Source organism: Ostrea edulis, chromosome 1 (assembly GCF_947568905.1).
Source record: "Ostrea edulis chromosome 1, xbOstEdul1.1, whole genome shotgun sequence".
Lineage (NCBI taxonomy): Eukaryota > Metazoa > Mollusca > Bivalvia > Ostreida > Ostreidae > Ostrea > Ostrea edulis.
In genome coordinates, this window is record NC_079164.1 from 26,869,822 (window position 1) to 26,881,998 (window position 12,177).

Below are 12,177 nucleotides of genomic sequence, written 5' to 3' on the forward strand. Positions count from 1 at the left end.
AAAATCGTGACTGTCTCGGTCAATCGGAAATGGGATAGGCTGGTTACTTGTTGACTCGCCCTCGTACCAAATTTGGAGAGAATTCGAAGAGTAGTTATCAAGAAGAAGTTAAAATGTGTAATACGCACAACGGACGCAGACCAATAGCAATAGGTCATCTGAGTCTTTTTTTGTGATGACTGTAGAATGAGTTACCTTTTCTTTCTCAGGTACATGTTTATATGGAATAAGCAATGGAATTTTTATTTCTATTAAAAATAGCCTCACATTACTTACTAGTAAATTTACACTATTATTTTTAAACACTTGAACATACATGAGAATGCGTTCAATAATTATTTGCTGAAAAAAATACCAATAATTTTATAAAAACCTTCTGAAAGTTTTACATAAATATCTATAACAATAGGGTTACCTCTATTACATTAATAAAGTGTAGCAGGGCCACTACTGGGCAGTCTGTCTGCACTATAAGTCTTCACCATCGTTGTTCATTTCTATGCAAATGTATATTGAAAATAAAATTCCATGCGGTACCTTTTCAATGGTTACGGTGGGGACTGAAAAATTGATTATTATTTTTGGCCTTATTCTATATTACCATGTCCATATTATTATTGAAAGGATATATCGTGCTACAGTCAACATAAGGTAAAGGTAAATTCAAAATCATTTCTATGTACTTTATACATTTGTATACTGTAGAAATACATATTTTGGTGAGAATCATATTTTTGCACTTTTTGTGCTTGCTTTGTTGCACTGAAACATTAATTTACTGTGCTATTATGTTTATGCTAGAAAATGGGATAAATTTTGAATACGTACATACATTTACATAGTATGGATTGCATAATGATTTGCATACATTTAATCAACTATTGGCACATTATGCAGAGGTGGATAAAACAATTTTAATTCCACAGGAAAATTTAAAATACTCACAATAATTGCAAAATAGAGAGAATAATTGCTTTGTACAAGTTGTCCTTGTATAAAGACCTAAAAACAAGAAATAAATACTGAGAAAGACTCTTGTAAACTAATACATGTATAAATATCACAAACACAGTTCACACTAGTAGTGATAAACTACTCTAAAATATCTAAATAACTTACTGTAAACATGACAGATAAAAATCTATAATGACACTGTTGCATAGATAATACTGAGTATTGCATAGATTACTGGATACTCCTTTGATGATGTACAGTGTATACTCAGGTGTTCTAGAACACTCGGATCACTGGTTAAATTTTGGACGTATTTTTAACTTCTTCGTTCAGGTTCACAGTTTCATTGTCTGGCTCTTCACTGTCCTGGTTCTGGTTTAACACATCCTGGGATTCCCCAGTATGATGATTAGTAGAGTCCAGTATCTGACCTCCGCCTGTTTCGTTGTTCTGGGAGTCCTCGTTCTGTTTGGCACCCTGTGAGCTGCTGACATCATCACTCGACCTATCTGTACTCACTTGTTTAGACTGTGCTTTGTATGCTCTGTGAGGAAGGCTGTATAAACCATCATCTCTGTTTGGATCACCATGTAAAACAAATTTTTGAAAAGCATCCAGAAGAAATTTCATTTCTTCATTGTCATTGTATGGTACAGGCTCAAACGTGGACTTCACTCTTTCTCTCTCCTAGAAAAAAGTTACATACAAGTGTAAAAGAAAATAGTTACATACAAGTGTAAAAGAAAATAGTTACATACGAGTGTAAAAGAAAATAGTTACTTTCCTAGAAAATAGTTACATACGAGTGTAAAAGACAGTCTCTTTCCTAGAAAATAGTTACATACCAGTGTAAAAGACGGTCTCTTTCCTAGAAAATAGTTACATACGAGTGTAAAAGACAGTCTCTTTCCTAGAAAATAGTTACATACGAGTGTAAAAGAAAATAGTTACTTATGAGTGTAAAAGACAGTCTCTTTCCTAGAAAATAGTTACTTATGAGTGTAAAAGAAAGTCTCTTTCCTAGAAAATAGTTTCATACGAGTGTAAAAGACAGTCTCTTTCCTAGAAAATAGTTACATACGAGTGTAAAAGACAGTCTCTTTCCTAGAAAATAGTTACTTATGAGTGTAAAAGAAAGTCTCTTTCCTAGAAAATAGTTTCATACGAGTGTAAAAGACAGTCTCTTTCCTAGAAAATAGTTACTTATGAGTGTAAAAGAAAGTCTCTTTCCTAGAAAATAGTTACATACGTGTGTAAAAGAAAGTCTCTTTCCTAGAAAATAGTTACATATGGGTGTAAAAGACAGTCTCTTTCTTAGAAAATAGTTACATACCAGTGTAAAAGACGGTCTCTTTCCTAGAAAATAGTTACATACGAGTGTAAAAGAAAATAGTTACTTATGAGTGTAAAAGAAAGTCTCTTTCCTAGAAAATAGTTACTTATGAGTGTAAAAGAAAGTCTCTTTCCTAGAAAATAGTTACTTATGAGTGTAAAAGACAGTCTCTTTCCTAGAAAATAGTTACTTATGAGTGTAAAAGACAGTTGCATGGGCATCAGAGCAATTCCCAATACAGAATTCACTGGTAAAGTGAAAAAGTGACAAATCTGCCAAAGCAATGAAAAAAAAAGACATGGGAAAAAATCGTTTCTATAAATGTGTATATAGTTTAGGTTGTGTATAAGAAAGGATAACAGTGGGTGCCTGACAGTGACTACATCAATTTGTAATATAAAATATAAGCCCTATTTAATTTGTGTCAGATTAAATTTTGCTATTTTTGTGTCCAGGAAAAAACGAAATTAAATCAAACACGAATTTTTTATTTCAAGAAATGTTTATTTTAATGTCAGAAATATTTGTCTTTGTTATTCGTCATCTATTTATAGATAACATAGCAACACTTTATGCTAGCTGCAATAACGTAACATTCTCCCATGGGGGGGGGGGCTTAACTCCTTAGGATCTCCATAATGGTTCGGATGCGGGAGTGATTCACTACCGCAGCATTTTCGATCATTCTGAACATTTGATGGTTTTCTTTACTTAAAGTTGATATCATATGTTTCTAAGTCAATTTACCACCTGCAATTTGCGATTTGTGAGACTTTATCCTATCGTTTTTAACAATTTTGATAGATTCCACTTTCTCGATTCATATTGTGCACTATGTTTGATGTTCTGAAGCTGAACTTCAAATTGTCAATTTATTTACATATGCCCATATAAGGTAGTTTTACACCAATGTATGAGTATGGAGCAGGAAGTGATTTTGTCGGTATATACCAGTAGGACATGCACAATATTTCATGAAAAACACATTTATTACATGTAGATATGCCCAAGTGCAAAGTTCAGCAGTTAAAAATTCTTCAAGCCTAAAGTCTGGGACTAGCAAATTCCGTATTTGGCAATTAGAAATGCTGACTTGAGCATGTGAAAAAAAATTTCAACCCTAAAAGTTGGTACCCTTTTTAGTGTAAACAACATTACAGACAAATACATTAGCTTATCATAGGTTATTCATATAAAAATTTTGCACCAATACGAAGATCCTATGGAATTGTAACCCTCTCCTGAAAATGTCAAAATAAAAAAAAATCTGAGAGGGCTATATTATATCAGCTATGCTTTACGCCAGCATACTTCATGAAGTGTGTTAGTGATTTGTGAAAAGTATGCTGCTCTGAACGTTGTTGATCATACCCTCATGTATTTTCAAAAACGAAATATATCTTTTATATTTACATTTTACTTTTATTTCTGTCGAAATATTCCCAGTTGTTGTAGTCGTACTTATTTATCAAGATTCATTTGTGCATTGGAGAATATTTTCCTAACGTTCTCCTTACCTTAGGCTTTTTCAACATTTTAAAAGATAAATTTCTTTTTGACATGAATTCAATAAACTTCAATGTAAATATTTAAATATTTTCACCATAGTAACTTTATCAGCATCATAAGCCTGTAACTGCCTCTGGAAGCCAAAGTTAGGATTGGCGTAAGTTCTGGCCCCTCTAACAGCCTTCAGACAATCCTTCCACCCATAATCCGTCACCGTCATCATATAGGCAGCTGTCACAGTCACGCTTCTCGACACTCCTGCTAAGCTAAATTCAATCACCAGCAATTAATAGTCTCCATGTGCACGTATACATAACTTAGTGCAATAATTTTGATAATCATTCATCATCATTCATTTCACTTCGATCTTTCATTATGGTGTTTATCATCATTCACACATGTATAAAGATTTTAAGAAATCAAACTATATAATCTAGCTACATGTAAAATACACAAAAGTTCTTTAATTTTACTGGGAGGAGGCAGTGGATTAATTAACTGGATTCAATTTTTTCATATGTACTTGAATTTTGGTTAATTTGTTTAAAGGCACGTTACCAATGAACTAAGACATTTCCCCCTTTGATTCGAGCTTCGTGGATAAAGTCGATACATTCTGAGAAGAACTGGGTCAGGTCCTGGTCGGGCGTATCACTGGCATGCACACACTTATATTCTATATCCTAAAACAGCAGCAAAGGCCATTTTAAAATGTACATTTTAAGGTACAGTCTTAAAACATTATCAATTTCTGTGATAAAGTGACAAAAAAATGATGGAAAAATGTAATAAATGCTCTGTAAAATACAACAAGAGGCCCACAGGCCTTATCGGTCACCATACTACTAGTGAAAAAGTATCACTACTCCCATGGGCAATGAAATCTAGAAAAAATTCCTGTTCTGAATATCTAAGCTAAATTCTAATGTTCAGCAACAGTATAAAACAAAATGTGTTCTTAAAACTTCACTGCCCTCAAAAGTGCATACACTGATGAAAGGCTTTAAATAATAGGTGTATGTATTAACATCAAAACATCAAAAGATATGACTAATTTGGACCCATCCTAAAGTCATAACCCTGGGTTGTTTTGTATATCCTTTTCTGCTTAATTCCGAAGTATGCATTCATATTTTATAAGTATCAGCAAACTTACACATAAAGACTATATACTAAGTTTGGCCCCATCCTGGGGTCAGAACCCCTACTCTGGGGATCATCAAATTTACAATTTTGGTAAAAGACTACCTGCTCTATCCATTTAGTATCAATAGCACTAAAGAAGAAAAACACTATATACCAAGTTTGGCCCCACCCTGGAGTCAGAACTACTACCCCGGGGATCATGAAATTTACAATTTTGGTAGAGGCCTTCTGTTCTACATAACTATGCATTTAGTTTTTCTTACATGTGTGTGGTTCTTGAGAAGATTTTTGAAAATTTGTCTATTTTGGGCAGTTTTTGCCCTGCCCCTAAGGCCCCAGGGGTGCTGGAATCCTGAAATTTACAATTTATGTTGCCCTTGTTCCAAATATATTTCATGTCAAATTTGAAAAGAATTGGAATGATAGTTATCAAGAAGAAGTTAAAAATGTCTATTGTTCACACATTTAATAACTGACCATTTTGCCCCCACCCTGATACCAAAACCCCTACCTCTGGGATTATCAAATTACAATTTTGGTAAAGGACTACCTGCTCTATCTAAATATCTATTTATTTTCAATTTAATATCAATAGCACTAAAGATGTGTCTTACACATAAACACTATATACCAAGTTTGGCCCTACCCTGGGGTCAGAACCCCTACCCCAGGGATCATGAAATTTATAATTTTGGTAGAGGCCTTCCTGCTCTGCATCACTATGCATTTAGATATCCTTACAAGTGTGTTGTTCTTGTAAAGAAAAATTTTGAAAATTTGTCTATTTTGGGCAGTTTTTACCCCGCCCCTAGGAATCCTGAAATTTAAAAAATTGATGACCCCCTTTTTCCAAATATGTTTCATACCAAATTTGAAAAGAATTGGAATGATAGTTATCAAGAAGTTAAAAATGTCTATTGTTCACACATTTAATAACTGACCATTTTGGCCCCACCCTTATACCAAAACCTCTACCCCTGGGATCATCAAATTTACAATTTTGGTAAATGACTACCTATTCTTTCTAAATCTCTGTTTACTTTCAATTTAGTATCAATAGCACTAAAGAAGACACTATTTAAGTGTTTTACACATAAACACTATGTACCAAGTTTGGCCCCACCCTGGGGATCATGAAATTTACAATTTTGGTAGAGGCTTTCCTGCTCTATATAACAATGCATTTAGTTTTTCTTACATGTGTGCAATTCTTGATAAGAAGATTTTTGAAAATGTGTCCATTTTGGGCAGTTTTTGCCCCGCCCCAGGGGTGCTGGAGTCCTGAAATGTATGTCCCCCTTGTCCCAATGATGCTTCATACCCAATTTGAAAAGAATTGGAATGGTAGTTTTTTAGAAGAAGTTAAAAATGTTCTGACTTTAATTGTTAATGCACGACAGACGACGCACGACAACCAATTGCAATGAGTTTACTCAGGTGACCTAATAAAACAAAAAAGTTTTTTATATACTGAGCAGTACTAAATATAAATTCTGATGGTTTGTTATGTAAATAAATGTTATACATGGGTAAATATTACATGGTTACTTGGTTATTACTTGCAATCTGAACTGAGTGTCTGTGATAATTATTATTACTTATCAAAATTATCCATTGTGAATGTCTTAATTTACAAATTCTTGCATTTTGAATTGATAATTTGTAAATGATTATTGATATATAGAAAGGGGCGCCCCATGGACACGGTGTGAGCTGAAAATTTTCAAATTTTATTTTTCCATTTTCGATATTCAGAATGCTAAACTATGATATTTCTAATGGATAGCAAAAATTTTAATGTCAGTTGTTGAAGTACATGGGAGGTACAGAGCTCACAATTCTTTGCTATGTAAACGAAGGCTTGTCCCATGTTTTTGTTTATATATGTCAAATATACTAGTAAACGCTTCGTTTAAAGCAGATTTTTTTTTTAATTTACAAGTTAATTCTGAACACAATTACCGGTAAGTAATTTCTAGTGTTTGGGATATCTCATTTTGTTTTAAACATGATATTTTCTATTAAGGTAGCTCCATCCTCATGTGACTCATCAATATTAATGGTTAAAAGTGGAAAAACTGTATTGATTTCCACTCAATATAGTTTAACATAATTAATAACCAAAGAAAATATATATGTTGCCACCTTTTTAAAGATGTCAGACATACAAAAACAGAAGTATACATCAACATCAGAAAATCACATATTTTCGTTAAACAGAATAATAAACATAGATAAAAACTTGTTGAAATGACAAAATTTAAATATCAACAGTTTTAAAAAAAACTGATTAATTCATAAATATGTATAGATTAATTGCGGATACTAGGCAAACCAATGTATAATAGACATCTAGTAGAGGAAATTCCAGCATAGGAGTTATTGCCCTTGACAAAATTATTTTAATCATAAATAATTGATTATCTATGAAAAATGTAAACTTTTTCAGTATAAATAGTTTACCAGATTTTTTATTATATCTAGTGAATAAAATTCCTCAGAAAGATATATTTCTAACATGCGCAAAGTTTAATTTATCAAGATTTTTGCAAAAACCTATGACATCACATGAGGATCGATCTACCTTAAACAATCTATATGCAAACAAAAACATGGCACGAACCTTGTTTACATAACAAAGAATTGTGACTGCTATATCTCACTTGTAACTAAACAACTGATGTTAAGATTTTGGTTGACCATCAGAAATACTTTAGTTAAGCATTGGAAACAATAAAAATGGAAAAATAAAATTTGAACACTTTCTACTCAAATCGTGTCCATGTCCTTTAAGATTATCTAAGAGAAATATACATAAATCCTCTAACTTACATCTCTAAGTTTCTTTGCAAAGTCATGTATTGATAAAATGTGGGTGATTTTGTTTGTCTTCAGCTGTTCAGTGTCCTTAGCGTCACGGAAATTCCCAACATACAATCCAGGCAGAATCTTAAAAAGACAGAAAACTTTTCCATTGTAAATGAACAGTTTCTCATTTCAAAACGACATTTGTCAATGGTGTGGTGACCAAAATGAATGCTAAAACACAAATGTCTTGGGATAACCATCGCCGCAAACTACTGTTTTGAGTCCACACACTGATGGAGAGAATCGATTAGAAGCACCCATCGGTAACCGACGATGTGGGATACCTGGTTTTCTGGGGGTTTTTTTTTTTGGTTTTCAATTTTAGAAATAATGTACTTATTGTCTAACAATCAACTCTTTCTAAAATATTCTGATTTAAAGTTTGGGACCGATCGAATGTAGGATCAGATCAGCCAATGTTCAAATCACCCTGCAGTTGTTTTCCAAACATCTCCATGATTCAGAACTGAACTATGAATTCGGTTATGGAAAATGCAAAGACCAGTGATAATTACGACAATTTTCAGACAATTTGTTTTTCATTAAAGGAACTCCTGATCTTCTCAAAAGCAGATTGAAACCTAAATTATGTTGGTGGATTATACCACCAGCAATCGTTAATGAAATTGCGATGCGGGCAAACGAACTGATTTAAATCAGATTCAGTGAGAAAACGAAACGTGTGCCATATCAATGCAGATCATATTAAAATGTACGGGTACTGGAAGTTAATGATAAGCACTATGTATATATAAAAAGATTTTATATATTACTATATAAAAATTACCCGTGTTTAAAGGGTGTTGCTAAAATGTGGAACAGAAAATGGAAGGGAAGATGGAACGGAATGGAATTTAAAAATTAGAATGATTAATGTAGATAAGATAATGCCAAAAATCGGGATAAAAATATTCATTTTGATTAAAATCAATGATTTGAAAATTGTTTTCAAGCAAAAAAACAACTTTATCTCAAAATTTTGCATCATGAATTGATTAAGCAAATTAAGGTAAACGTTTGTTTAAGAATTTACAAAGCGTTTTACAAGATTTTTGAAATTTCGGCATTGACAGAGGTGTTAGCGAGCAGGGACACCTATGGGTAAGGAATGAAAAGAACACAAGTGGTTTATATGCCCCCCGGTACCAAAACGTCATATTAACGCACAGGTTCATGTACTTTCACATGATACCGTGTATCTGTCTGTACAGGGAGTGTGATATGTATATAACAACGATAATTCATGATTTTATTAAGTGAATAAGTTAAACATTTGTGTTTGATTGATTATTTTTTAACTAACAGAGAATTAGTGACTGCAGCACTCCAATCCTAAATAGGGAGGACTTCTGACAATTCATTTCTAAACTAAATACTTGTATAGCTTAATGCTAAGCTAATACTTAAGTTAATTAATTAGATTAATAATGAGATGACTTTTCATTCCATTCAAGCATAAATTCTGTGTTAGCCTTTTAGCTGTTTCATATATTATGAAATAAATCTGTTAATTCCTCTTACTATGGGTCATAAACTTCACCCTAGTTTACATTGGTTCTGTTTCAATCTTTCTTTCCTGCTGTATCTCTTCAGTTTCAACTCTAATCTGTAGGATATCGGTACATGTACGAACTTTCACATAGCTTCATCCCTAATGAGGCAAACCTTTTTTTTTTCCACACCGGACTCGTTCGATTTGAAATTTGATGTGATACATAAATCTAGTTCGATTAAAAGCACGTTCGATTTAAAAAGGTTATGTTTGGGGAAAATTGTTCAAAAGATTATTTTGTCTTTTACAATGTTGTTTTCGGGGGGGGGGGGGGTTGGGGGGGGTTGGGGGGTTGGGGGGGGTGGTGTTTACCTTTTATTTATTGGATAGGCTCATAAAATCTTAAAGTAACAGCCAGTTCATCCACAAAATACACCATTTTAAAATACATAATAATGCATTAGTATGAAGTATTAATATGAAATGGTGGATCCTGAGGATGGATTCCAGTTATCTCTGTAAACAGGTCCAGTCCAAAGACTATTTCTACCTACGTAGCTATTAATAGCTACCTAGGTATTTAAACCTACTTAAAGTAGCTACTTCTGCCTACTTTTACCTGTTTTCAAAAATATAAATAAATAATAATCAAGGTGCATCCTTTAAACAGGTCAGTCGTTTTATGTATCATGTTGTGCATGTGCACGGCAAAATTCGGAGTGTAAATTTGAATACTTTACGAGGGTGGAGAATGAAGAGGAAATGCATGAAAATTCGCCCCAAAAACCATTAATGTAAAAATGCATGAAGGTAAACCTCAGAATTAATACAGATTTGTAAGACATTCTTGACTCTTTATCACGTAGCTTTGATCCTAAGCTCCTAGAAAATGTAACTGGGTGCAGTTATTGATGCAAATTTGAAAGGTTAGAAAGCAATCATTTTTTCTCCAATATTTTTGTGGTATTCGTCGTCAGTGGAAGTGAATCAAGAAATTTGGTATACACCATAATGCGTCATTCCTGCGTTTAGCCACGAAATGCAAATAAAGAAAAAGGTTGGTAAATATATCTACTTGGAGTAAGTTTAAATACCTAGGCAGCTATATAAGTAGCTACGAAAGGTAGAAATAGTCCTGGACGTTGTAAATTTTGCTTCCCTCGTTCATAACAAGCCTTTTGATTTTACAAAATGCTGACTTCCTCATAACATCATTGCATAAAACTATTTTCCGTTCCGTGTTTAAATGCCCATGGGTGGAAAGGTGTATTAAACTGCACACTTGTGTACAGGTAACTACCATTATACGTAACACTATGAAAAGCCATTCCCAAAAAACGGAATGAGTACCTGTGAATATTTTGTATATACTACCCCCCCCCCCCCTTATTTTATGTAAACACTTTACCCTGTTCATTCCGTTACCCATTCTGCATAAGGATATTTTACGTCGCGTTGCTCTTTTAAAGTGAAAATAGTAAGATTTTATCCTTGTTCCGGTTAAAGGGTTTAAGACAATCCGTACGTTAATCATTCACTCAAGCTCCGATCGGTATCACAGGCATCAGAATGTGTAGTCTGGCGCATGCCTGACCTAATGTAGCGTAGCGGAAATTGGGTCAGGCATGCGCCAGACTACAGAATGTGTGGATAGCTTGTATATATCTTATCCCCCTTTCTAGAATGCAATTATTTTATACAGAACCAATAATTTATCCAAAATATCATTTTCACCTGTCACAGGCTGTGTCAGTTCTGGGACAGTGGTTGGTCAACGGCACCAAATGTAACAGGAAGGGCGACAATGCAACAGACTGGGATTCGAACCCGGGCCCCTTGAATCTTTAGTCAGGTGCTCTACCAACTGAGCTAACTGGCCACAAGTTTTGAATCCCAATCTGGTCTGTCACATTTTCTTCTTTCTTGTTACAAATTAAAAGTCCTATAGTGTAACCGATTATAGGTTAAAGAAGGTTTTGTACTAGAAAGTGTCTGTTATAAATTATTCTTAATACATGTATTTGAACAGTCGATTATTGCACAGACACTAAAAGGTGAGGGCTCAATCATATGTTATACATCAATATCACTCAAAGCAATTCTGTGAGGCACTGCAGGGCTAGGGGAGTTCTGTACTTTCGATTCTAAAGGACCAAATTTTCGATGAGCCATTTACACTGGCTCACAGTAATTATTAAATAAATGTACTACGCTGGTCAAAATACTGAAGAGTGAAGAAACCATATTTTGTCTTCATGTATTGCTTCTCACTGAATTATTTGATTAATTTCAGATATATTTCATGATTCTTCGATCATAATGTCTTAAATAGCTTGAGTTAAACTAAAGCTGAAAACCTCGTCATTATGGATGTGAAGACAAGGTATGTTGATGATATACATAACCCAGTCAGTGTCAAACAACACAACCAGCAAAGACCCTAATCTACTGCATTAAAAAACGTAAGTAGTTAACATAGACCCTAAACCGGTTAGTGAAAAACATAACCTAGTCAATGTAGACCCTAACCTAGTCAGTATAGACCCTAACCTAGTCATTGTAGACCCTAACCTAGTCATTGTATAGACCCTAACCTAGTCATTGTAGACCCTAACCTAGTCATTGTATAGACCCTAACCTAGTCATTGTAGACCCTAACCTAGTCATTGTATAGACCCTAACCTAGTCATTGTAGACCCTAACCTAGTCATTGTAGATCCTAACCTAGTCATTATAGACCCTAACCTAGTCAGTATGGACCCTAACCTAGTCATTGTAGACCCTAACCTAGTCAATATGGACCCTAACCTAGTCATTGTAGACCCTAACCTAGTCAGTATGGACCCTAACCTAGTCAGTGTAGACCTTAACCTAG

At 33.9% G+C, this 12,177-nt stretch overlaps 1 protein-coding gene across 1 annotated transcript; it reads right to left on the bottom strand.

The window, feature by feature from the left end:
• Positions 1-227: 227 nt before the first annotated feature.
• LOC125663847 (dual specificity protein phosphatase 22-like) lies at positions 228-10,882 on the bottom strand. The gene is made up of 5 exons (XM_048896249.2): positions 10,711-10,882; positions 7,775-7,891; positions 4,355-4,479; positions 3,891-4,062; positions 228-1,641 (listed from the first exon to the last, which is right to left on the bottom strand). Exons 1-5 carry the CDS (start codon positions 10,834-10,836, stop codon positions 1,252-1,254), a joined length of 930 nt encoding a protein of 309 aa, XP_048752206.2. The 5' UTR covers positions 10,837-10,882; the 3' UTR covers positions 228-1,251.
• Positions 10,883-12,177: the final 1,295 nt, after the last annotated feature.